Raw genomic sequence first — 27885 nt, 5'->3', positions numbered from 1 at the left:
TTTCTCAATTGGCCAAATTTACTTTTTATGGTATGAAGCTATTCAAAATAATTTCATATTCTCTTTTAGTCTTTTCTGTAATTATATTCCTTGTAATATTAGAATTTTAAATAAATTTTTGCCTTTTCTTACTTTATCTATCATCTAGCTATAATCATTTAATCTAGTCAGAAGTCTCATAATTTTATTAGTCTTTTAAGACTAACAAAAACTGACTTTTTAAAAAATCTGATCTCGTATCTGTTTTCTATTTTATTAATTTTTTTGCTCTTGTTATTTTCTTCCATCTACATTCTCAACCTTATTATTTGTTAAGTTTGGCTCTGTTTTTAGCATGCTTCTCTTTGATCATAAGTGTTTTCTGCTATAATTTTCCTCTAAGAATCTCATTCACTGCAGTTCCATAAGTTTTGATATATGATATTTTCAGGATTGCAGTGTGTAGGGTGAATGTTAATGATCACAGTATTTCAAACAGATCACATTATCACCCAGAAGCCAAGACAGCGAGCAGCAAGTGTCCCTAGTCTTTCCCTCTGCCAGGCAGTTTGTTTTCTAATTAGCCTGTTGGGTGTTTTTTGTAGAGTTCAGGGCTTCTCTTTTCTGTCTTTGGAAATGTGAACCTTATGAACTCAATGAGGGACATTTTACAAAGTAACTGACCAGTGTTTTTCAAAAGTGCCAAGGTCATGAAAGAAAAAGAAAGACTGTCACAGTTTTGGATGAGACTGTGATAAATAACAACTAAATATAATATGGTATTCTCCTGAAACAGAAAGAGGACATTTGTGGAAAAATTGGTAAAATTTGAATAAGGTCTGTGGTAGTTTAGTTAATAGTATTGTACTAGCATTAATTTCCTGGTTTTGATAATTATGCTGTGATTATGTAAGATGTTAACTAGGAGTAAAGTATATAATGGGAATTCTCTGTATTATTTTTGCCAGTTTTATATAAATCTAAAAATAGTTCAAAATAAAAAGTAAACAAACCAAGCTGTAGGCCCCTTGAGATAGGCAGATACCCCAGGGCAAATTCTGGCTTCAGAACTCACTCAGATCTCTAGATCAGCTCTGCCTCTTTGGCTCCAGCATTTAAAGCTTTCCCTTAATTTCCCTGGTGCTTCAGTCATAAATTTTAAAAGGTTTTTTTTGTTGATGATGTTGTTATTTATGCATAATTTTTAAATGTACTGTGTTATAAAATTTTCTCCAGATATTTAGTCTGCCATATTCCTTGAGACAAACATGTAATTTACTTTTTTTTTCACTGTAAATATCTTAATCAAAATAAATACATGGAGAAAACTATATAACTTTAAGTATACAGCTGGATGAATTATCAGAGTGACACACATGTAATCACCACACAAGTCTAAAACCAAAATGTTTCCAGTATCTCTCCATCTCTACCCTTTTCCATCACATCCCATTTTTAATTTCTACTCACTTTTTCCTCTCCAAAGGAAATAGCTTTCCTGACTTATAACCATGGGTTATTTTTGCTTGTTTTTGAATGATAGTAAATGAGTTATACAGTATGTTTTTGTTTCGGTGTATCTTGCTTCTTTCCTTCAGCTGTATGTTGAGACTCGTACATATTTTGCATGAAGCTTTAATTTTCATTGGTGTATAGTATTCCATAGGGTGATTATACCATAATTTATTTATTGATTCTACTGCTGATGGACTTTGGTTTAGTTGTTGTTGTTGTTTTCCCCAATGGGAAGATTAATTTTCTTGTTGCATCAACCTTCTAGACCATTCATCATACAAGTTTTTCTTTTTAATTAATAGACTTTATTTTTAGAGCAGTCCTAGATTTACAGAAAAATAAGCAGAAAATACATAGAGTTCCCATATATCCCCTAGCACTCCAGCAGGTTCCCCCTCTTATTAACATCTTGCATTAGTGTGGTACATTTTTACAACAGATGAGCCAGTGTTAATACTGATACATTATTATTAACTAAAGTCCATAGTTTACATTAGGATTCTGATATTGTATACTCTATGAGTTTAGAAAAAATGTGACTTGTATCCATTATGAGAGCATCAAGCAGAATATTTTTACCTCCCTGATAATCCCCTATACATCCCTCCTACCTCTAAAACCCCTGCAAACTACTGATCATTTCACTATTTTCAGTTTTGCCTTTTCCAGAATGTCATAGAGTTGGAATCATAAGTATGTAAACTTGTCAGATTGGTTTCTTTCACTTGGCAATATGGATTTAAGGTGCAGTTCATGGCTTGATAGCTCATTTATTTTTAGTGCTAAATATTTCATTGTACTTCATAGTTCTTTTTTATTAACATCTTTATGGAGTATAATTGCTTTACAGAGTTGTGATAGTTTCTGCTGTGTAACAACGTGAATCAACTATACATATACATATGTCCCCATATCTCCTCCTTCTTGCATCTCCCTCCCACCCTCCCTATCCCACCCCTTTAGATGGACACAAAACACAAGCTGATCTCCCTGTGCTATGTGGCTGCTTCCCACTAGCTATCCATTTTACATTTGGTAGTGTATATATACATGCCACTCTCTCACTTCATCCCAGCTTACCCTTCCCCCTCCCCGTGTCCTCAAGTCCATTCTCTACATCTGCGTCTTTATTCCTGTCCTGTCCCTAGATTCTTCGGAATTTTTTTTTTCTTTTTTTAGATTCCATATACACGTGTTAGCATACAGTGTTTGTTTTTCTCTTTCTAACTTACTTCACTCTGTATGACAGTCTTTAGGTCAATCCACCTCACTACAAATAATGCAATTTTGTTTTCTGTTATGGCTAATATCCCATTGTATATATGTGCCACATCTTCTTTATCCATTCCTCTGTTGATGAACACTTAGGTTGCTTCCATGTCCTGGCTATTGTAAATAGAGCTGTAATGAACATTGTGGTACATGACTGTTTTTGAATTATGGTTTTCTCAGGGTATATGCCCAGTAGTGAGATTGCTGGGTCATATAGTAGTTCTATTTTTAGTTTTTTGAGGAACCTCCATACTGTTCTCCGTAGTGGCAGTATCAATTTACATTCCCACCAACAGTGCAAGTGGGTTCCCTTTTCTCCACACACTCTCCAGCATTTATTGTTTCTTGATTTTTTGTTGATGGCCATTCTGACTGGTGTGAGGTGATACTGCATTGGGGTTTTTATTTGCATTTCTCTAACGATTAGTGATGCTGAGCATCCTTTCATGTGTTTGTTGGAAATCTGTATATCTTCTTTGGAGAAATGTCTATTAGGTATTCTGCCCATTTTTGGATTGGGCTGTATGTTTTCTTCAAACTGAGCTGCATGAGCTGCTTGTATATTTTGGAGGTTAGTCCTTTGTCAGTTGCGTCATTTGCAGATGTTTTCTCCCATTCTGAGGGTTGTCTTTTCATCTTGTTTATGGTTTACTTTGCTGTGCAAAAGCTTTTAACTTTCATTAGGTCCCATTTGTTTACTTTTGTTTTTGTTTCCATTTCTCTAGGAGGTGGGTCAAAAAGGATCTTGCTGTGATTTATGTCATAGAGTGTTCTGCCTATGTTTTCCTCTAAGAGTTTGATAAAGTCTGGCCTCATATTTAGGTCTTTAATTAATTTTGAGTTTATTTTTGTGTATGGTGCTAGGGAGTGTTCTAATTTCATTCTTTTACATGGAGCTGTTCCATTTTACCAGCAACACTTATTGAAGAGGCTGTCTTTTCTCCACTCTATATTCTTGCCTCCTTTATCAAAGATAAGGTGACCATATGTGCGTGGGTTTTTCTCTGCGCTTTCTATCCTGTTCCATTGATCTGTATTTCTGATTTTGTGCCAGTACCATACTGTCTTGATTACTGTAGCTTTGTAGTATAGTCTGAAGTCAGGAAGCCTGATTCTTCCGCCTCTGTTTTTCTTTCTCAAGATTGCTTTGACTATTCAGGGTGTTTTTTGTTTCCATACAAACTTTGAAATTTTTTCTCTAATTCTGTGAAAAATGCCAGTGGTAGTTTGATACGGATTGCATTGAATCTGTAGATTGCTTTGGGTAGTAGAGTCATTTTCACAATGTTGGTTGTTCCAATCCAAGAACATGGTATATCTCTCCTATTTGTCTCATCTTTAATTTCTTTCATCAGTGTCTTATAGTTTTCTGCATACAGATCTTTTGTCTCCTTAGGTAGGTTTATTCCTAGGTATTTTATTCTTTCTGTTGCAGTGGTAAATGGGAGTGTTTCCTTAATTTCACGTTCAGATAATTCATCATTAGTGTATAGGAATGCCAGAGATTTCTGTGTATTAATTGTTTTTCCTGCTTCTTTACCAAATTCATTGATTAGCCCTAGTAGTTTTCTGGTAGTATCTTTAGTATTCTCTACGTATAGTATCATGTTATACGCAAACCGTGACAGCTTTACTTTTTCTTTTCCCATTTGGATTTCTTTTTCTTCTCTGATTGCTGTGGCTAAAACTTCCAAAACACTGTTGAATAATAGTGGTGACAGTGGGCAACCCTGTAGTATTCCTGATGTTACTGAAAATGGTTTCAGTTTTTCACCATTGAGGCCGAAGTTGGCTGTGGATTTTTCATATATGACCTTTATTATGTTGAGGTAAGTTCCCCCTATGCGTATATGCTGGAGGGTTTTTACCATAAATGGGTGTTGAATTTTGTTGAAAGCTTTTTCTGCCTCTATTGAGATGATTGTATGGTTTTTATTCTTCAATTTGTTAATATGGTGTATTACATTGATTGATTTGTGTATATTGAAGTATCATTGCATTCCTGGGATAAACCCCACTTGATCATGGTGTATGATCCTTTTAATCTGCTTTTGGATTCTGTTTGCTTGTATTTTGTTGCAGATTTTTGCATCTATGTTCATCAGTGATATTGGCCTGTAGTTTTCTTTCTTTGTGACATCTTTTTCTGGGTTTGGTATCAGGGTGATGGTGGCCTCGTAGAATGAGTTTGTGAGTGTTCCTCCCCCTAGTATATTTTGGCAGAGTTTGAGAAGGATAGGTGTTTTCTCTTCTCTAAATGTTCTATAGAATTCGCCTGAGAAGCCATCTGGTCCTGGGGTTTTGTGGAAGACTTTTAATCACAGTTTTAATTTCAGGGCTTTGATTGGTCTTTTTATATTTTCTGTTTCTTCCTGGTTCAGTCTCGGGAGGTTGTGCTTTTCCAAAAATTTGTCCATTTCCTCCAGGTTGTCCAATTTATTGGCTTATAGTTGCTTGTAGTAATCTCTCATGATCTTTTGTATTTCTGCAGTATCTGTTGTTACTTCACCTTTTTCATTTCTAATTCTATTGATATGAGTTTTCTACCTTTTTTTCTTGATGAGTCTGGCTAATAGATTTTCAATTTTGTTTATCTTTTCAAAAAACAGCTTTTAGTTTTATTGATCTTTGTTATTGTTTCCTCATTTCTTTTTCATTTATTTCTGATCTGATCTTTATGATTTCTTTCCTTCTGCTAACTTTGGGTTTTTTTTCTTCTTCTTTCTCTAATTGCTTTACGTGTAAGGTTAGGTTTTTTACTTAAGATATTTATTTTTTCTTGAGGTAGGATTATATTGCTATAAACCTCTTAGAACTGCTTTTACTGCATCCCATAGGTTTGGGGTCATTGTGCTTTCGTTGTCATTTGTTTTTGGTATTTTTTTATTTCCTTTTTGATTTCTTCAGTGATCTCTTGGTTTTTTAGTATTGTATTGCTTAGCCTCCATTTGTTTGTATTTTTTACACGTTTTCCTGTAATTGACATCTAGTCTCATAGCATTGTGTTTGGAAAAGATACTTGATATGATTTAAATTTTCTTAAAGTTACTAAGGCTTGATTTGTGACCCAAGATATGATCTATCCTGGAGAATGTTCCATGAGGACTTGAGAAGAAAGTGTATTCTGTTTTTGGATGGAATCTCCTATAAATATCAATTAAGTCCATCTTGCTTAATGTATCATTTTAAGTTTATGTTTCCTTATTTATTTTCATTTTGGATGATCTGTCCATTCGTGAGAGTGGGTGTTAAAGTCCCCTACTCTGGGAATTTCACCTTTTACGGCTGTTAGCATTTGTCTTATGTATTGAGGTGCTCCTATGTTGGGTGCATATTTACAATTGTTATATCTTCTTCTTGGATTGATCCCTTGATATTATGATATTATATTGTCTCTTTTAATAGTCTTCATTTTAAGGTCTATTTTGTCTCTTATGAGAATTGGTACTCCAGCTTTCTTTTGATTTCCATTTGCATGGAACATCTTTTTCCATTCTCTCACTTTCAGTCTGTATGTGTCCCTGGGTCTGAAATGGATGTCTTGTAGACAGCATGCATATGGGTCTTTTTTTGTAGCCATTCAGCAAACCCCTGTCTTTGGTTGCAGCACTTAATCCATTCACATTTAAGGTAGTTATTGATATGTATGTTCCTATTACCATTTTCTTAATTGCTTTGGCTTTATTATTGTAGGTCTTTTCCTGGTCTTGTGTTTCCTGCCTAGAGAAGTTCCTTTAGCATTTGCTGTAAAGCTGGTTTGGTGGTGCTGAATTCTCTTAGCCTTTGCTTGTCTGTAAAGTTTTTTCATTTCTTTGTCGAATCTGAATGAGATCGGTGCTGGGTAGAATAATCTTTGTTGTAGGTTTTTCCCTTTCATCATTTGAAATGTGTCCTGACACTCCCTTCTGGCTTGCAGAGTTTCTGCTGAAAGATCAGCTGTTAACCTTATGGGGATTCCCTTGTATGTTATTTGTTGCTTTTCCCTTGCTGCTTTTAATATTTTTTCTTTGTGTTTAATTTTTGATTGTTTGATTAACATGTGTCTTGGTGTTTTTCTCCTTGGGTTTATCCTGTATGGGACTGTCTGCCCTCCTGGACTTGACTATTTCCTTTCCCATATTCGGGAAGTTTTCAACTATAATCTCTTCAAATATTTTCTCAGTCCATTTCTTTTTCTCTTCTTCTTCTGGGTCCCCTATAAGTGGAATGTTGTTGCATTCAATGTTGTCCCAAAGGTCTCTGAGACTGTGCTCAATTCTTTTCATTCTTTTTTCTTTAATCTGCTCTGCAGTAGTCATTTCTATTATTTTATCTTCCAGGTCACTTATCCGTTCTTTTGCCTCTGTTATTCTGCTATTGATTCCTTCTAGGGAATTTGTATTCATTTATTGTGTTGTTCATCATTGTTTTTTTGCTCTTTAGTTCTTCTAGGTCCTTGTTAAATGTTTCTTGTATTTTGTACATTTTATTTCTAAGATTTTGGGTCATCTTTACTATCATTCCTCTGAATTGTTTTTCAGGTAGACTGCCTATTTCCTCGTCATTTGTTTGTTCTGGTGGGTTTTTACCTTGCTTCTTCATCTGCTGTGTTTTTTTCTGTCTTCTTATTTTGCTTAACTTACTGTGTTTGGGGTCTCTGTTTCACAGGCTGCAGGTTCCTAGGTCCTGTTGGTTTTGGTGTCTGTCCCCTGTGGGTAAGTTTGATTCAGTGGGTTTGTGTAGGCCTCCTGGTGGAGGGAGGTCGTGCCTGTGTTCTGTTGGATGAGGCTGGATTTTGTCTTTCTGGCAAGCAGTACCACGTCCAGTGGTGTGTTTTGGGATGTCTGTGACCTTATTATTTTAGGCAGCCTCTCTGCTAATGGGTGCGGTTGTGTTCCTGTCTTTCTGGTTGCTTGGCATAGCATGTCCATCACTGTAGCTTGCTGGTTGTTGAGTAGAGCTGGGTCTTAGCATTGAGTTGAGATCTCTGGTAGAGCTTTCGCTGTTTGATATTACATGGGGCTTGGAGGTCTATGGTGGACCAATGTCCTTCACTCAGCTCTCCCACCTCAGAGGCTCAGGCCTGACACCTGGCCAGAGCACCAAGACCCTGTCTGCCACACCACTCAGGAGCAAAGGGAGAAAATTAAAAAAGAAAAAGAGAAAAAACTGAAATAATATAAAGGTATTTAAATAGAAAATAAAAAAATAATTATTATTAAAATTTTAAAAATAAAAAAAATAAATAAAAGAAAGAAGAGAGCAAGCAAACCAAAAAACAAATCGACCAATGGTAACAAGTGCTAAAAACTATACTAAGAAAAACACAAAACAAAAAACCCAAAAAGCGGACAGACAGAACCCTAGGACAAATGGCAAAAGCAAAGCTATGCAGACAAAATCACACAAAGGAGCATACACGTACACACTCACCAAAAGAGAAAAAGGGTAAAAAAGTATATATATATAAAAATAAAGTAAGAGAGCAACCAAATCAATAAACAAATCTACCAGTGATAATAAGCTCTGAATACTAAAGTAAGATAATCATAAAACCAGAAACAAGTTAGTTGCAGAAAGGAAACCCCAAGTCTACAGTTGTTCCCAAAGTCCACTGCCTCAGTTTTGGGATGGTTCCTTTTCTATTCAGGTATTACACAGATGCAGGGTACATCAAGTTGATTGTGGATATTTAATCCACTGCTCCTGAGGCTGCTGATTTCCCTTTGTCTTCCTTGTTCATACAGCTCCTGGGGTTCAGCTTTGGCCCCGCCTCTGCATGTAGGTCACCTGAGGGTATCTGTTCCCAGCACAGACAGGACGGGGTTAAAGGAGCAGCCGATTAGGGGGCTCTGGCTCATTCACGCTGTGGGGAGGGAGGGGTATGGAATGTGGGGTAAGCCTGCAGTGGCAGAGGCTGGCATAACCTCGCAACAGCCTGAGGCACGCCGTGTGTTCTCCCGGGGAAGTTGTCCCTGGATCAGGGGACCCTGGCAGTGGCGGGCTGCAAAGACTCCCTGGAGGGGAGGTGTGGATAGTGACCTGTGCTTGTACACAGGCTTTTTGGCAGCTGCAGCAGCAACCTTAGCGTTTCATGCCGTCTCTGGTGTCTGCACTGATAGCCATGGTTCGCGCCTGTCTCTGTAGCTCATTTAGGTGGTGTTCTGAATCCCCTCTCCTTGCGCACCCTGAAATAGTGGTCTCTTGCCTCCTAGGCAGGTCCAGACTTTTCCCCAGACTCCCTTCTGGCTTTCTGTGGTGCATTAGCCCCCTTCAGGCTGTGTTCATGCAGCCAACCCCAGTCCTCTCTCTGGGATCTGACCTCCAAAGCCGGAGCCTCATCTCCCAGCCCCACCCGCCCTGGCAGGTGAGCAGACAAGCCTCTCAGGCTGGTGAATGCTGGTCAGCACCGATCCTCTGTGCAGGAATCTCTCCGCTTTGCCCTCTGCACCCCTGTTGCTGTGCTCTCCTCCATGGCTCCGAAGCGTCCCCCCAGCCACCCGCCGTCTCCGCCCGTGAAGGGGCTTCCTAGTGTGTGGAAACCTTTCCTCCTTCCCTCCCACTGGTGCACGTTCCGTCCCTATTCTTTTGTCTCTGTTTATTCTTTTTTCTCTTGCCCTACCCAGGTATGTGGGGAGTTTCTTGCCTTCTGGGAAGTCTGAGGTCTTCTGCCAGCATTCAGTAGGTGTTCTGTAGGAGTTGTTTCACATGTAGATGTATTTTTGATGTATTTGTGGAGAGGAAGGTGATCTCCATGTCTTACTCCTCCTCCATCTTATAGGTCTCCTCTCAAACATGTAATTTACTTAACTTCTTGGACACTCCAATTTCTCATCTGTAAGTTGAGAATGAGCGTTCATTTTTAAAAGCTATATTCTTTCTCATTCCTAGAAGGATTATACTGGATGTGACTTACAAAAATACAGACGATCTATTAGTGTAAAATCAATAGTTTCGGAAATCAAAGAGAAAATTAGGAAATGAAAAGAAAATAAAACTAGGGAAATAATTTATGCTAAAAGAAGACAAGACAAACAACAAAGCTCATGCTCTAAGGTTCTATAAAGTTGTTATTGTTAGATCAGAAATTCTTCTGTGTGCTTTATAACTTCCAAAAGAAAAGGAAAATACAATTGTATATGAGATGTAGTATACTACAATAAAATCACACCAGTTGTTCAGGAGAATCATAGGTATTCCTGAAATGTCTCTCATTGTTCTTTGGAATGTGAACGGTTGGATTAGGGGTGACAGCATATTCTGCAGCTCCCCTCCAACCTCAGAGATGCTGCAAAGCATGCCAGTGGCATAATGCAAGCTGTTCAGTATGCTTAGAACATGGAAGAAGTGATGTATGTTTTTGTTGGGAAATTTCATCCCCTTTGACACCATTTTAAAGGAATGTCATTAAAAAAAGTATTTTTAATTGGTTTAAAACATGTATAATGGACATTTTATCATCTGTGCTTTGTAAAAAGATGAGTATGTCAGATTTTGTAAAAAGAAAAGATGGTCCGCTGTTACAAGTTATAGCCCGATCCTCATTATAAAATATTTTTATTATGCATTTGAACTCCCTTTTCATTACTCTCCGTTCATTAAAGTTTATAATGTATTATGATAGTGTTATTATGAAAAGCAAGCCTCGCATGTTATTTTTCTGGGAAGAAAACAAACTTTTTTGGGTTGTTAAACATTTTCTTTTTAAAATAGTTTTTAACATCATATGTAAAAAAATATTTGAACCTTTTTTCCTTTAGGTATCTCTTTGCATTCTTATTTGTTCTCTGTCATTTTTGACAAATTTAAGACACAAATAAGAGATAGCCAGTGTTACCAGAGCAAAATAGCACTTCTTCTGACTACAAACTAGTGATGTTTTGTGGTCTAGCACAGCTGATAAATTAGGTGCTGTTGTAGGGTTCAGCTAGAGCAAATGGAAATAATTTATCAGAAAAACAAAGAAAATGAAACACTGAATCACCACAATTTTTTCTAGATTAGAGAATCAATCAAAAGCTCTAGAAGTAACTTGAGTTTAACAGCAGGATTCTGTATGTTTAACAATTATGTAGTGCATTTATTTTGAAATATTTATGGCCCTTATTTTATTTGAAGTTTAATAATGTAAGAACCCCCAAAATATTAAATACAGCCCTATCTCTTAAAAAGGAAAAACAATTTACATCTCTCAAAAAGTAAAACAAAAAAAGTAGTTGACACACTGAAAATGTTGATGTTTAAAATACTAGCTTAGGAAAACATATTGTCTTGATTTGGGGATTTATTTTGTTTATGTCAGATAAGCAATGATATAGCACAATTTTAATATTTAGTTGAAATATTTATGAAGAACCATCAGTACATACCTCACTGATTTTTATACATCTCCCCCAATATCTATAATACCATATATAGAATACTCAGTAATATTCTGGATCATTCTTAGCAAATGATTAAGAAGACTGATTGGTATTATTGAAATTGAAGCCATTAAACACTATTTTAGAAAAAAAAACGTGAGTGAATTAATTTTGATGAGAATGATGATAGAGAAGCTGATAAAAATGTTACAAAAATGAAAGCCCTAAATAGGAAAGAACAATTTACTTTGCCTTATTTTAATTAATTGATCTATACCTCCTTCATTTGAGTCTCATGTCTAGAAAAAACACTGAAATAACTTAAAATTGATATAGAACCTTAAAACTTAGATTTATTGTAATTTTTACCAGCCAATAATTACTTTAAATTGTTTTACTATTTTATAGTTTGCTATGCTATTTACTATCTTTCCACTCATTTCATCTTTTCAAAAAACCTATCTTTAATTTATCAGCATTTTGAAATTATGCAATTTAAATTATTCAAACTGAAAAACATTTTTGATTTCAGAAATGAGCAAATAGAGAGGTTATTAATAATGGATAATTAGAGCTTTCTGGCTAAAGAAGTAGCTTTTCAAATGAAGAGCCGTTATAATATGTAACTTTTATAGTGGTTTCTCTCACCATTTAAGTTCTTTTGCCTTTTAACTGCTGAAATAAATCAATAAAATATTAATCCAGTCGAACAGGGAAAATGGGATTAAAACTTGTTTATAATATATATATTCAGTCTTTATAAGTAAATATGGCTATTTTTGTATCTATGTTTTCCCTCTGAATGAAGTTATGTTCATTTATTGCTACTTATTATTTTCTTCATTCAGGTTATTTCACAGTTGAGGATCTTGGGCAGATCAGTAACAGCTGGTAGCAAATTTGATAGAGAAATCTGGTCTAATGAACTTTCTCCTGTCCTCAATCTCTGGAAGAAATTAAACCAGGTTAGTAGTGGAATATTCTTCCTTTGTTTTCCCTTTTTTCTCCCTATCCTTTTTTTCCAGTTTTATCCCCAAATTGTCCATGTTGGTAAATATGTTGGTAAATTTTTGCATGGATCTGCCCTCAATGTATACAGTATCCTGGAAAAAGATGGAGGAAATAAAAGTAATAGAAGATCAGCCCAAGAAGCAGTGTTACCGTGTAATTTGTCTTATCCTGGTAATGTACTATGACGTCCTCTATGTTTGATACATATTTTGCTCACTCCTTGTCTTCTCTCGCCTCTTTCTGTAAAGTCAGTGACTGCTGTTAAAGGTGAAATTTTTCAAAGGAATCCAAGTGCTAAGCAAAAGCAATTCATCAACTGGAGTTGACTTGTTTCTATATTGTAAAGTAGTTACAGATTATAGATGGTTGCTTGCTCACTAGGCAAAACCATTACAGTATTATGATTACTATTCTAATTGAATAAGAACTTACTTTCTGGAATTAAAAAAATATAATTTTACAATTCATATGTTTAGTAATACTATAAAAATGCTTATATATCACATAGCCTTCTTCAGTAAGGGAAGTCAAATTAGGCTTATTTAAGAACCTATGAAAAAGGTTAAAACTCTCTAAAAATTCAAAATCCTCAAACCTTATAGTATTGTAATTTCGAGTTATTCTGACTTAGTGTCGACAATTGGTGATTGTCAGGAGTCTGAATAAACAATGATCTCAAGTAACTGGAATTGCCACTTTATTTAGACCATCAGATTGATAAAGCTTTATATAGGTAGCTTGAGGAAAAATTAGAGAATGAAAAGAAATACTACATCCCTTAGCATCCCAAACCCGTGCTCTCCCCCTTATGCCTGGTCATATAAGTAATCAAATTGTACAGATCCCTTTCTATGAAATCATGGCCTGATTTCCATTCTTCATGTCAATTCATATTGAAGTTGTTATTCTTTACCTTCTTTTTTCTTAAACTAACCTTTGCATATCTTTAAATTAATAACCCAGTTTACACAAATTTATTGAGGAAAGTTGCTGTTAATCTGCTTCTTATTTCTCCGTAACTCATTTGGTTTTTTCCTGTAGAATATTTTGTCTCTGATCTCCCTAAATTTCACCATAATAAATACAGGTGTGGATTTTGTTATGTTTTGTTTTGCATCTATTCGTTTGATACTCTGAGACCCTGCAATTCCAAAAGCCAGCCTTCCCAGCTATACCTGTTGCAGTTTGATCCCCACATTAGCTGGGCTGCATGCTGTGAAATATCAAGTACTCTGCTGTCTATGGCAGGTGCTTGATACTGCTATTTTTCAGTCCTAAAATGTTGACATAGTGGGCAATGTTCCATCCAGGGCAATATGAAAAGATAAGTTTGCAACCAGGAGCTCTCCTAGCCTGGCTCCAGCCATGGCATCCAGCCCTCAGCTGTAGGTTACCATATTCTCCACTTACAAGTACCCAAACGTTTCTGTCTCCCAGATGTTTCCCATTCTTTTGGTGCCATCTTCTGGGTTCAGTATCCTCTTGTTTTGTCAAAGACAGGATTCAGAAGTGGGAGGTAGTTTGACATTTTGACCAGAAACAAACATAACTTTTTAAACTTCATTTTAACTTTTATTTGTAAGATAGATATAGATTCATTAAAAGGTTATCATTATATTATATTCATAGTAGTCAAATTAATCTGTCAAATATCTTGCACTTCATCCTGTTGTAATGTTTTGTTCTTTATCTCTCCCATTTCCTTCCTGAAGCTATTGCCATAATGTAGACTTCTTTCTCATATGGATTATTGCAGAAAACACCAAATTTGACTCTCCTTATAATATATGCTTCCTCCAAGTCATATTTCAGATCATCATCACATTAATTTTCCTAAAGAAAATCATTTTTCACACCATGGCTCCATATCCAACCTGACTTGTAAGCCTCTTCCATAGTAAGGTAGCTCTCAGTGATTCCATCTGTGAGGACTTTCCAAATGCAATTTCTTTCTTCCAGAATCTCCTAGCTATGCTAAACCAGTAATGGGCAAAGTGCCAACATCTTTCAGAAGCCTCTCAGCTGTTACTCATTTCCCTCTTCATGTTTCTATAGTACAAACTTATAAATCACATAACCATAAAAGTTATATTTTAAACTAAGCAAGTTAATATATGGTGCTTAGGAATAAGAATTCTCTTATTTTGGGGTAGCTTTAAAATTTATGTATATAAATATTTCAAATAAACTAATGTCACATTTCTGTTTTAGAATTTTTCCATAATTATTTTTATCACTTCTGAACTTTTTAAAAAATTTTTCTTTTGTAAAAAAGGAGTAATAATCTTTTCTCTGCATTCATTTGTTCATTTACTTCATTCATCAAATATCTATTGATGTGTCTGCTATATGCTTGGCACTGTGCTAGATGCTGATTTATTAAGAGATGATAACAATACACAAAAATATAGGTATTACAGTGGTCTTTGGGAACCAAAATGAGGGAGTGTTAAATTTTGCTAAGAGGAAGTCAGAGGAGGTTACATTATGAGTAAGAAATTCTTTAGAGGGACTTCCCTGGTGGGCTGGTGGTAAAAACTCCACTTTCCAATGCAGGGAATGCAGGTTTGATCCCTGGTCGGGGAACTAAGATGCCACATGCGGCAGGGAAGCTAAATCCGTGCACCTCAACTAGAGAGCTCGCATGCCACACACTACAGAGCCCACGTACTCTGGAGCTCGCATGCCACAACTAGAGAGAGAAAACCTGCATGCCACAACTAGAGAGAAGCCCACATGCCACAACGAAGAGCCTGCGCGCCACAATAAAAAGATGCCACATGCTGTGATGAAGATCCCACATGCCACAACGGAGACCCAACTCAGCCAAAAATATAAATAAATAAATAAATAAAATATTTTTAAAAATGCTTTAGATTAAAAAAAGAGGTTACATGATGAGCAAGAAATTCTCTAGTTAAAAAAGAGTGTATGATATTTCAGAGAGAGAGAAAAGTCTGCCATGTTTGTTATTCTAACCTGACTGGAGTAAAGAATGCTTTGAATAGAATGGCTAGACATAAGAGCAAAAAAATTTAGTAGGACCAGGTTGGAAAGGTTTAATGTCATGAGGAGTGATTATAATTTATCCTGTAGGCAGTGGGGATGCAATGCTAATAAGAAGGTGGGAAGGTGATATGTAAAGATCTGTGTTTTATAAAGGCAAAACTGATGATGGTGTAAGCAGTGGATACTAGAGGCCTGAAAACCAATTTAGAGGAAGTTACAATGTTCTAAGAGCAAAATCGTGGGAACCTTATTGAATATGGTGACAATGTGAATATAAAGTAAGAGAAGAGTCAAAGATATTTCAAAAGTAAAACCAGTCTTCAAAGGATGATTGTATGGATCTAATAAAAAAATAGATGGAACACTATTTATCAAACATAAACTCTTTATGGATTAAGTCTTTTGTATCTTTATTTCTTTAAAGATTTGTAGATTTTTAAAGTTTAGTATAACAAGCCCTAGTAGTATTGATGACGTTGCCACATTCAAGATATTTTATTAATTTAACCTTTCATGCTTGAAGGTTAAATTGTCAAAATTTTTAGTGACTGTATTAGTGATTATATCTTTTTCAGGGAAATATATATACAAATGTGTAATTATAACTTTTAACATTATTTTGTATTAACTGTTAATTCATATGTTATTATATCCTCTTTTAAGTAGTTTAGATGCATAATTTAGTAACATCTCATATTTTGTGACATTTTTCTTGGGATTTCCACTGGAAAACTTAGTACTTTGTAAAACAATAACTTAAAAAGCAAAATGCTAAAAAGTATAACACATGAAAAATCTAATGTCATTTAATATTCTGCACGTATACATTCAAAAGGTCAGTTCATGCTTTAAAATTTTTATTATATACCAGCTCACCAAGCAGTTTTTAATATCTGGTTGATGGTGATAACAACTGATGAGAATTACTGACATTCTAACCAATTTACATCTCCTTCATATAACTTGAGAACTTCCATTAATTCCCATATGATAAAAGGTACATGTAAAACTGTCTCTTTTAGGCTGATAGAATTTGTTGAGCAAAAAATAGGTGACAGATTTTTTTCTGAGCAAGAATTGAACTGGTTGACCCAGTAACTATTTTTATTATTTCTTTCTTCAGGTTCATAAGTAGATTTGTGTATCTGTTAAATTATACTTGTAAATTCAGAGTACCTTAATTTCAAAAGAATGCATTGAAATAGAATTAAATGAAATTTAAATCTAGAGTGCCAGGATAAACAATTAATAGGACTAGTACTTTCTTATGTTTTTGAACTAAAAATTTAAATATCATTAAAATTGATTAGTTTCATATTATGTTTGAAAAGAATGTGTATTCTGCTCTGTTGACTGCTATTCTCAAATTATATTCTTTAGATCAAGTTTTTTAAATGTTTCATTCACAAATCATAATATATAATAGTTTTTCTCTATCAATTTTTGAATTATACAAGTTCAGAATGCCACTCTTCTTGATATATTGAACCACTTATCATAGTAATTCCCTTTAACTCTTATAATGTTGCTCCTATTTTTCTGGTATTAATAAATCTGTATCAGCTTTTGTTTAGTTATATTTGTTAGATATATCCTATTTCATACTTTCAACATTTAAATCAATTTTTATGGGTGTATCTTATAAAGAGCCTATAGCTGGATTTTGTTTGATCTTTAGTTGGAACATTTAGTCTATTTACATTAATCTAGTTTACTATATTATTATATGTTATGTTTTGTATTTTTTCTACTTTTTTTTTACTTCTTTCTTGTCTTCTTTTGGACTATTTTCTCTAATATATTGCTCTCTTAGTTTACAGATTATATATCTTTTCTACTTTTTAGTGGTATCCTAGATATTTTATTGTACATACATAGATAACGCAAGTTAAACAATATATTTGCCTACCTGGCAGATAATTCAAGCTTAAGACGTTATACCCAACTTCAACATTTTTTTAATGATATTTTTATTTATTTTTTTTAATTTTTCAACATCTTTATTGGAGTATAATTGCTTTAAAATGGTATGTTAGTTTCTGCTGTATAACAAAGTGAATCAGCTATACATATACAGATATCCGCATATCTCCTCCCTCTTGAATCTCCCTCCCACCTGCCTTATCCCACCCCTCTAGGTGGACACAAAACACTGAGCTGACCTCCCTGTGCTATGTGGCTGCTTCCCACGAGCTATCTGTTTTACATTTGGTAGTGTATATATGTCCATGCCACTCTCTCACTTCGTCCCTGCTTACCCTTCCCCCTTCCCGTGTCCACAAGTCCATTCTCTACATGTATCTTTATTCCTGTCCTGCCCCAGGGTTCTTCAAAACCTTTTTTTTTTTTTTGGATTCCATATATATGTGTTAGAATATGGGATTTGTTTTTCTCTTTCTGACTTACTTCAATCTGTCCATCCACCTCTCTACAAATAACTCAATTTCATTTCTTTTTATGGCTGAGTAATATTCCATTGTATATATGTGCCACACGTTCTTTATCCATTCATCTGTCGATGGACACTTAGGTTGCTTCCATGTCCTGGCTATTGTAAATAAAGCTGCAATGAACATTGTGGTACATGACTGTTTTTGAATTATGGTTTTCTCAGGGTATATGCCCAGTAGTGAGATTGCTGGGTCATATAGTAGTTCTCTTTTTAGTTTTTTAAGGAACCTCCATACTGTTCTCCGTAGTGACTGTAACAATTTACATTCCCACCAACAGTGCAAGAGGGTTTCATTTTCTACACACCCTATCCAGCATTTGTTGTTTCTAGATTTTTTGTTGATGGCCATTCTGACTGGTATGAAGTGATACCTCGTTGTAGTTTTGATTTGCATTTCTCTAATGATTAGTGATGCTGAACATCCTTTCATGTGTTTGTTGGCAATCTGTATATCTTCTTTGGAGAAATGTCTATTATGTACCCTGCCCATTTTTGGATTGGGTTGTTTGTTTTTTTCATACTGAGCTGCATGAGCCGCTTGTATATTTTGGAGGTTAATCTTTTGTCAGTTGCGTCGTTTGCAGATGTTTTCTCCCATTCTAATGGTTGTCTTTTCGTCTTGTTTATGTTTTCCTTTGCTGTACAAATGCTTTTAAGTCTCATTTGGTCCCATTTATTTATTTTTGTTTATATTTCCATTTCACTAGGAGATGGGTCAAAAAGGACCTTGCTGTGATTTATGTCATAGAGTGTTCTGCTTATCTTTTGCTCTAAGAGTTTTATAGTGTCTGGCTTTACATGTGGGTCTGTAATCCACTTTGAATTTATTTTTGTGTATGGTGTTATGGAGTGTTCTAATTTCATTCTTTTACATATAGCTGTCCAGTTTTCCCAGCAGCACTTATTGAAGAGGCTGTCTTTTCTCCATTGTATATTCTTGCCTCCCTTAACAAAAATAAGGTGACCGTATGTGTGTGGGTTTATCTCTGGACTTTCTATCCTGTTCCATTGATCTATATTTCTGTTTTTGTGCCAGTACCATACTGTCTTGATTACTGTAGCTTTGTAATATAGTCTGAAGTCAGGGCGTCTGATACCTCCAGCTCCATTTTTCTTTCTCAAGATTGCTTTGGCTCTTCAGGGTCTCTTGTGTTTCCATACAAATTGTGAAATTTTTTGTTCTAGTTCTGTGAAAAATGCCATTGGTAGTTTGATAGGGATTGCATTGAATCTATAGATTGCTTTGGGGAGTCTAGTCATTTTCACAATGTTGATTCTTCCAATCCAAGAACATGGTATTTCTCTCCATCTGTTCGTATCATCTTTAATTTCTTTCATCAGTGTCTTACACTTTCCGCATACTGGTCTTATGTCTCCTTAGGTATGTTTATTCCTAGGTATTTCATTCTTTTTGTTGCAGTGGTAAATGGGAGTGTTTTCTTGATTTCACTTTCAGATTTTTCATCATTAGTGTATAGGAATGCAAGAGATTTCTGTGCATTAATTTTGTATCCTGCTACTTAACCAAATTCATTGATTAGCTTTACTAGTTTTCCAGTAGCATCTATCGGATTCTCTGTATATAGTATCATGTCATCTGCAAACAGTGAGAGTTTTGCTTCTTCTTTTCTGATTTGGATTCCTTTTATTTCTTTTTCTTCTCTGATTGCTGTGGCTAAAACTTCCAAAACTATGTTGAATAATAATGGTGAGAATGGGTAACTTTATCCTTTCCTGATCTTAGTGGAAGTGGTTTCAGCTTTTCACCATTGAGAATGATGTGTGCTGTGGGTTTGTTATATATGGCCTTTATTATGTTGAGGTAAGTTCCCTCTATGCGTATATTTGGAGGGTTTTTATCATAAATAGGTGTTGAATTTTGTCGAAAGCTTTTTCTGCTTCTATTGAGATGATTATATGGTTTTTATTCTTCAATTTGTTAATATGGTGTATTACATTGATTGATTTGTGTATACTAAAGAATCATTGCATTCCTGGGATAAACCCCACTTGATCATGGTGTATGATCCTTTTAAGGTGCTGCTGGATTCTGTTTGCTTGTATTTTGTTGAGGATTTTTGCATCTACATTCACCAGTGATATTGGCCTGTAGTTTTCTTTTTTTTGTGACATCTTTGTCTGGGTTTGGTATCAGGGTAATGGTGACCTCATAGAATGAGTTTGGGAGTGTTCCTGAATCTGCTGTATCTTGGAAGAGTTTGAGAAGGTTAGGTGTTAGCTGTTCTCTAAATGTTTGATAGAATTTGCCTGTGAATCCATCTGGTCCTGGGCTTTTGTTTGTTGGAAGATTTTTAATCACAGTTTCAATTTCAGTGCTTGTGATTGGTCTGTTCATATTTTCTGTTTCTTCCTGGTTCAGTCTCAGAAACATGTGCTTTTCTAAGAATTTGTCATTTCTTCCAGGTTGTCCAGTTTATTGGCTTATAGTTGCTTGTAGCAATCTCTCATGACCCTTTGTATTTCTGCAGTGTCAGTTGTTACTTCTCCTTTTTCATTTCTAATTCTATTGATTTGAGTCTTCTCCCTTTTTTTTGATGAGGCTGGCTAATTGTTTTTCAATTTTGTTTATACTCTCAAAGAACCAGCTTTTAGTTTTATTGATCTTTGGTATGTTTCCTTCATTTCTTTTTCATTTATTTCTGACCTGATCCTTATGATTTCTTTCCTTCTGCTAACTTTGGTTTTTTTTTTTTGTTTTTCTTTCTCTAGTTACTTTAGGTGTAAGATTAGGTTGTTTATTTGAGGTGTCTCTTGTTTCTTGAGGTAGGATTGTATTGCTATAAACTTCCCTCTTAGAACTGCTTTTAATCCATTCCATATGTTTCAGGTCATTGTGTTCTCATTGTCATTTGTTTCGAGGTATTTTTTGATTTTCTCTTTGATTTCTTCAGTGATCTCATTTATTAAGTAGTGCATTGTTTAGCCTCCATGTGTTTGTAGTTTTTACACATTTTTCCTGTATTTGATATCTAGTCTCACAGCTTTCTGGTCGGAAATGATATTTGATACCATTTCAATTTTCTTAAATTTACCAAGGCTTGATTTGTGACCCATGATATGATCTGTCCTGGAGAATGTTACATGAGCACTTGAGAAGAAAGGGTACTCAGTTGTTTTTGGATAAAATGTCCTGTAAATATCGATTAAGGCCATCTTGTTTAATGTGTCATTTAAAACTTGTGTTTCCTTATTTATTTTCATTTTGGATGATCTGTCCGTTGGGGAAAGTGGGGAGTTAAAGTCCCCTACTATGGTGTGTTACTGTCCATTTCCCCTTTTATGACTGTGAGCATTTGCCTTATGTATTGAGGTGCTCCTCTATTGGGTGCATAAATAGTTACAATTTTTATTTCTTCTTCTTTGATTGATCCCTTGATTATTATGTAATGTGCTTTGTATCTTGTAATAGTCTTTATTTTAAAGTCTGTTTTGTCTGATGTGAGAACTGCTACTCCAGCTTTCTTTTGATTTCCATTTGCATGGAATATCTTTTTCCATCCCTGCACTTTCAGTCTGTATATGTCCCTAGGTCTGAAGTGAGTCTCTTGTAGACAGCATATATATAGGTGTTTATGTATCGATTCAGCCAGTCTATCTTTTGGTTGCAGCATTTAATCCATTCATATTTAAGGTAGTTATTGATATGTATGTTCCTATTACCATGTTCCTAATTGTTTTGGGTTTGTTATTGTAGGTCTTTTCCTTGTCTTGTGTTTCCTGCCTAGAGAAGTTCCTTTATCATTTGTTGTAAAGATGGTTTGGTGGTGCTGAATTCTCTTGGCTTTCACTTGTCTGTAAAGGTTTTCATTTCTCCATCGAATCTGAATGAGATCCTTGCTGGGTACAACAATCTTGGTTGTAGGTTTTTCCCTTTCATCATTTTAAATATGTCCTGCCACTCCCTTCTGGCTTGCAGAGTTTATGCTGAAAGATCAGCTGTTAACCTTATGGGGATTCCCTTGTATGTTATTTGTTGCTTTTCCCTTGCTGCTTTTAATATTTTTTCTTTGTATTTAACTTTTGATAGTTTGATTAGTATATGTCTTGGCATGTTTCTCCTTGGATTTATCCTGTATGGGACTCTCTGCGCTTCCTGGACTTGATTCTGTCCTTTCCATGTTAGGGTAGTTTTCAACTATAATCTCTTCAAATATTTTCTCAGTCCCTTTTTTTTTCTCTACTTCTTCTGGGACCCCTATATTTGGAATGTTGGTGCGTTTAATGTTGTCCCAGAGGTCTCTGTGACTGTTCTCCATTGTTTTCATTCTTTTCTCTTTATTCTGTTCTGTGGTAGTTATTTCCACTATTTTATCATCCAGGTCACTTGTCTGTTCTTCTGCCTCATTTATTCCTCTATTGAGTCCTTCTAGGGAATTTTTAATTTCATTTATTGTGTTGTTCATCATTGTTTGTTTGCTCTTTATTTCTTCTAGGTCCTCATGAAACGTTTCTTGTATATTCTCCATTCTATTTCCAAGATTTTGGATCATCTTTACTATCATTACTCTGAATTCTTTTTCAGGTAGACTGCCTATTTCCTCTTCATTTGTTTGGTCTGGTGGGTTCTTGCGTTCCTCCTTCATCTGCTGTGTGTTTCTCTGTCTTCTCATTTTGCTTAACTTACTGTGTTTGGCGTCTCTTTTTCGCAGGCTGCAGGTTCGTAGTTCCTGTTGTTTTTGGTGTCTGCCTCCAGTGGGTAAGGTTGGTTCAGTGTGTTGTGTAGGCTTCTTGGTGGAGGGGATTGGTGCCTGTGTTCTAGTGGTTGGGCCTGGACCTTGTGTTTCTGGTGGGCAGTGCTGCATCTGTTTGTGTGTTTTGGGGTATCTGTGAACTTATTATGATTTTAGCCAGCCTCTGTGCTAATGGGTGGGGTTGTGTTCCTGTCTTGGTAGTTGTTTGGCATACGGCGTCCAGCACTGTAGCTTGCTGGTCATTGAGTGGAGCTGGGTCTTAGCGTTGAGATGGAGATCTCTGGGACAGCTTTCGCCATTTGATATCATGTTGAGCTGGGAGGTCTCTTGTGGACCAGTGTCCTTCACTTGGGTCTCCCAACTCAGAGGCTCAGGCCTGACACCCAGCTGGAGCACCAAGACCCTCTCTGCCACACGGCTCAGAAGAAAAGGGGGAAAAATAAAAGAAAGAAAGAAAGAAAATATAAAATAAAATAAATAAAGTTATTAAAATTAAAAATATATTATTAAAAATAAAGAAGTAATTTAAAAAAGAAAGAAAGAAGAGAGAGCAACCAAACAGAAAAATCCACCAACGATAACAAACACTAAAGTCTATACTAAGAAAAAAAATAAATAACTGACAGAAAGAACAGTAGGACAATTGGTAAAAGCAAAGCAATACAGACAAAATCACAGAAGGGAGCATACACATACACCCTCACAGTAAGAGAAAAAGGAAAAAATTATATATGTGTATAAATAAAAGGAAGAGGTAACCAAATCAATAAACAAGTCTACCAATGATAATAAGCTCTAGATACTAAACTAAGATAAACATAAAACCAGAAAGAAATTAGATGCAGAAAGCAAATCCTAAGTCTACAGTTGCTCCCAAAGTCCACTGCCTCAATTTTGGGGTGATTTGTTGTTTATTCAAGTATTCCACAGATGCAGGGTACATTAAGTTGATTGTGGAGATTTAATCCAATGCTTCTGAGGCCGCTGGGAGGAATTTCCCTTCCTTTTCTTTGTTCGCACAGCTCCTGGGGTTCAGCTTTGGATTTGGCCCCGCCTCTGCGTGTAGGTTGCCTGAGTGCGTCTTTTCCTGTCCCAGACAGGATAAGGAGCATCTGACTAGGGGGCTCTGGCTCACTCAGGCCAGGGGGAGCGAGGGGTGCGGATGCGGGGCAAGCCTGCGGCAGCAGAGGCTGACATGACATTGCACCAGCCTGAGGCGTGCCGTGCGTTCTCCTGTGCAAGTTGTCCGTTGATCCCGGGACCCTGGCAGTGGCGGGCTTCACAGACTCCCACGAGGGGAGGTGCGGATAGTGACCTGTGCTTGCACACAGGCTTCTTGGTGGCTGCAGCAGGAGCCTTAACATTTCATGCCCATCTCTGGTGCCCGTGCTGACTGGTGCCCATCTCTCGAGCTCATTTAGGTGGTGCTCTGAATCCCCTCTCCTCACACACCCTGAAGCAATGTTCTCTTGCCTCTTAGGCAGTTCCAGACTTTTCCCCAGACTCCCTCCTGGCTAGCTGTGCCACACTAGCCCTCTTCAGGCTGTGTTCACACAGCCAACCCCAGTCCTCTCCCTGGGATCTGACTTCGGAAGCCCGAGCCTCAGCTCCCAGCCCTCACCCACCCTGGCAGGTGAGCAGACAAGCCTCTCGGGCTGGTGAGTGCTGGTCAGCACCAATTCTCAGTGTGCAAATTAGTCTACTTTGCCCTCCACACCCCTGTTGCTGAGCTCTCCTCCATGCCTCCAAAGCTTCCCCCCTCTGCCACCCGCAGTCTCTGCCCGCAAAGGGGCTTCCTAGTATGTGGAAACCTTTCCTCCTTCACAGCTCCCTCCCAGAGGTGCAGGTGCCGCCCCTATTCTTTTGTCTCTGTTTTCTCTTTTTTCTTTTGCCCTACCCAGGTATTTGGGGAGTTTCTTGCCTTTTCGAAGTCTGAGGTCTTCTGCCCTTGTTCAGTTGGTGTTCTGCAGGAGTTGTTCCACATGTAGGTATACTTTTGATGTATTTGTGGGGAGGAAGGTGATCTCCATGTCTTACTCCTCTGCCATCTTGAAGGTCCCCCAACTTTAACTTTATATTCAGTTATTGTTGTATATTTCAGTCTTCTTTGTCGTCATTGTTTACAGTCATTGTTTGTTTGGATTTGCCCCACATTTATCACTTTCATTGTCTTTTATTCCTTCCTGCATATCAGGCATTTTCATTTGGTTTAACATCCCTTCTGCCTGGAGTCCAAAAATATTCCTTTAGTGGTAAACTCTTTGAGTTTTTATTTATCTGAGTATGGCTTTAATTTATTTGTTTTAAAATGTATACTTTTTTATACTAATAGTTATTAATAGGTATAGTGAGATATAATTCCACTCTTTTCTGGTTTCTGTTGTTACCAGTTAAGGAGTTAATTTTTGTTCCTTCTTTTTTACTGCTTTTAAAATTATTTTGCCTTGGTTTGCTGCAGTTTTACTCTAATGGGATTCAGTGTGGATTTGTTTTCTTTCTGTCTTTAATTCATTCATTTTTTAAATCTTGCTTAAGAATTAATGGGGTTTTTGAATTTTGGTTGCTGTTGTACATCAGTACAGACAAGGTCTCAGTTATTTAAGTATTAACTCTGCTTTACTATTCTTCTAGAACACTGATTAGATATTATATTAGACCGTTTTTCTCTATTCATCATTTGTTTTAAGTTATTTCTAATACTTCCCATTTCTTTTTTTCTGTGTGATGCATCCTGAATAAATTCTACGGATCCGTCTTCCAGTTCATTCATTTTCTTTTCAGTTAAATTTTTTCTAGCTTTAAAGTTTTATATTTTTTTCATTTTTAAAACTTTTCTTAAATTATTTTCCAAATCTGCTTATTGTTTAAGGTTTTCTATTATCTCTAGAAACATTTAACATAATTGTTTTATGTTCTGTGTATGATTATTTAGTTATCTGAGACCTTTGTGGATTTGATTCTTCTTTACATTTGTCCATGGAAATAATCAATAAACAATCTGTAATAGGAATAGAAAAGAGTTTTATTTGCGCCAGACTGAGGACTGTAGCCTAGAGGGCAGTCTCTCAGATAACTGATCAACTGCTCCAGAGAAGCATGGTTTTCAGCACAGTTTTATATCTTGTCAGAACAGAGAACATCAAACAAGTCAGGAATACATTCCTTCAAAGTTTCAAAAGAAGCAGATCAGTACATACACAGTGAGTCTGTGGCCCTGGCACCTGGGAAGGGAGTCTTATCATCGAAGGAGTACTAGCATTGGCATCCCAGGAAGGGAGACATTTAATCTTTATTTTTAATATGGACATTATTTTTGGTCATTGTACCCTTTTCTTTAATAATTACAGCGGATGTACAGTGTATGTTTGATAGGCCACAAGCAGGCTGTTTTAGCTAGTGTAAAATTCAAGTCAAAACATGTGTAAGCCAGAATAACTTCCCTCATATCTTAATATGTAAAAATTTCTGTCATCACATTGTATATGATAACTTGATAGTTATCTTCTTAACTTTTATAGTATTTTGATTTTTCAGAAACCATGAGCTGCTAATTATTCTGGTAATTTTTCCTATAGGAATTATTTGTTTCCAGGAATGAAAATGGATTCTACCATCCAATTTAGATTGTAGGATTAGGTTTGGGTCAAGGTAAGGATCATGCTCCTTTCCAATACTTTGAGATACCACTAGTATTATCTTCTTGAAATTTATTGGAATTTCAAGGTAGTACATACAAACTAACATTAAAGTTCTGATTGTGACAATTTTTTTTTTTTTTTTTTTTTTTTTTGCGGTACGTGGGCCTCTCACTGCTGTGGGCTCTCCTGCTGTGGAGCACAGGCTCCGGACGCGCAGGCTCAGCAGCCATGGCTCACAGGCCCAGCCACTCTGCGGCATGTGGGATCTTCCCAGACCGGGGCACGAACCTGCATCCCCTGCATCGGCAGGCGGACTCTCACCCACTGCGCCACCAGGGAAGCCCTGTGACAATTATTTTTTGACAAGAGATTCCTACACATAAACTCCCCATTCCAGTTATTACCAAATTTTAATATAGGCCATTTTCCTGTAGTCCTTGGGGCACAGGCGATTGGTGGAAGGTAGTTTATTTCTATTTCACCCTTCTACTGAAGGTGTAGTCATTTGGGGTTTCAGGTTTTTTGGAGATATCCTTTTTACCTCTTCACCTTGAGCAGATATTAGACATTATCCCTGGTTTCCCAAGCCTATGTATATGAATACAAAAGTTCAGGTTCACCAGCACAAATGAACTTCAGTGGCTTGTTTGCCACTCTCTCACCCTAGTGTGGAGAAATAAAAATCTTTCTGGATATCTCAGTATTGTCATAAAAAGCCCCAGCCTATGTGACTCTTCACACACTATGAGAATTAGCTTTGTAACCATTTGTCTAGTTAATTGCTCTGATCAAAAAGGATAATAAAACTTCTATTATCTCCCTGAGAGGACCATAGATTATAGCTGCAAGTTCCTTTTAAGCCCCAGGGCACTGGAAAGACTAGAGCATTGTCTTCCTAGGTATTTCCATGACAGAAGAATAAAGCCCAAACTTGGAAACATCTCTAGATCATGGGCTCCTGGAGAGATTTTATTTACATACTACAGGGTTGGTTAGAATTCAAGCCCATTACATTTCCTAGAGCATCCTCTTTGGAGGGGAAGACAACAGCTGCCTTCTTCCTCTTTTTTTTTTTTTTTTAACATCTTTATTGGAGTATAATTGCTTCACAATGGTGTGTTAGTTTCTGCTTTATAACAGAGAGAATCAGCTATACATATACTCATATCCACATATCCCCTCCCTCTTGCCTCTCCCTCCCCACCTCCCTATCCCACCCCTCTTGGTGGTCACAAATCACCAAACTGATCTCCCTGTGCTATTCGGCTGCTTCCCACTAGCTATCTATTTTACGTTTGGTAGTGTATATATGTCCATGCCACTCTCTCACTTTGTCCCAGCTTACCCTTCCCCCCACCCTAATCACTTCTCCCATCCCTTGCATACCTTGCCCAGGGAGTATCTGGCTACTTACATAGGATAATTGATCTGGCTGTCATCTGGTCATCTCAAAGGTAAAACCTGGAGCAAAGGAGTAGGAGCAACACATTATTTACTGTGAGGTAATAAATAATCTGTCTCTAATCCAGAATACTTCATGTTAACATTCAGGATGAAATTAATAAAGATGCAGACTGAAAATCCAACACTCAGTTGTTTCAATAATTATTTCTTACTTTCTTCTCAGGTCATAGGTATTTGGGTATATTTAAGAAGTTGCTTTAATATTTTATTCAACATATTCAGTTGTTTTCAGCAGTATCTAGCTCTGCTAAAAACAGAAGCTGAAATTCTCTGTTTCTTATTTTGAAAAATTGTAAGTTACACATCTCTCTTAAGTGATTATGCTTTGTAGACTTTCTTATTCTGTTAAGTAATATTATGCAGTGTTGGAATTAAAAAAAAAATTCTCACTGAATATGTGCATTGACTGTTGAAATGCTGACTGTTCCTTTTAGTCTTAAAGTTATGAACCAATTTGCTCACTATACTAGAACAGTTGAGTACTTCTCAAA

The 27885-nt window shown here is 36.3% G+C and overlaps 1 protein-coding gene across 4 annotated transcripts in view; it reads left to right on the top strand.

Moving 5' to 3' along the window:
• The window catches only part of DYNC2H1 (dynein cytoplasmic 2 heavy chain 1), a 369486-nt gene that overhangs the window by 274552 nt on the left and 67049 nt on the right, over window positions 1-27885 (top strand). For 3 of the 4 annotated variants that reach the window (XM_073808267.1, XM_073808266.1, XM_019948798.3), the window contains one exon: window positions 11957-12073. The exons of the other annotated variant lie outside the window; for it this stretch is intronic. In XM_073808267.1, the coding sequence (XP_073664368.1) occupies window positions 11957-12073 (117 nt within the window). The remainder of the gene's footprint in view (window positions 1-11956; window positions 12074-27885) is intronic. 4 annotated transcript variants of the gene reach the window in all.

Source organism: Tursiops truncatus, chromosome 8 (assembly GCF_011762595.2).
Source record: "Tursiops truncatus isolate mTurTru1 chromosome 8, mTurTru1.mat.Y, whole genome shotgun sequence".
Taxonomy (NCBI): domain Eukaryota; kingdom Metazoa; phylum Chordata; class Mammalia; order Artiodactyla; family Delphinidae; genus Tursiops; species Tursiops truncatus.
The sequence above is the reverse complement of the archived record's forward strand: the minus strand, read 5'-3'. Positions and strand labels throughout refer to the sequence as shown.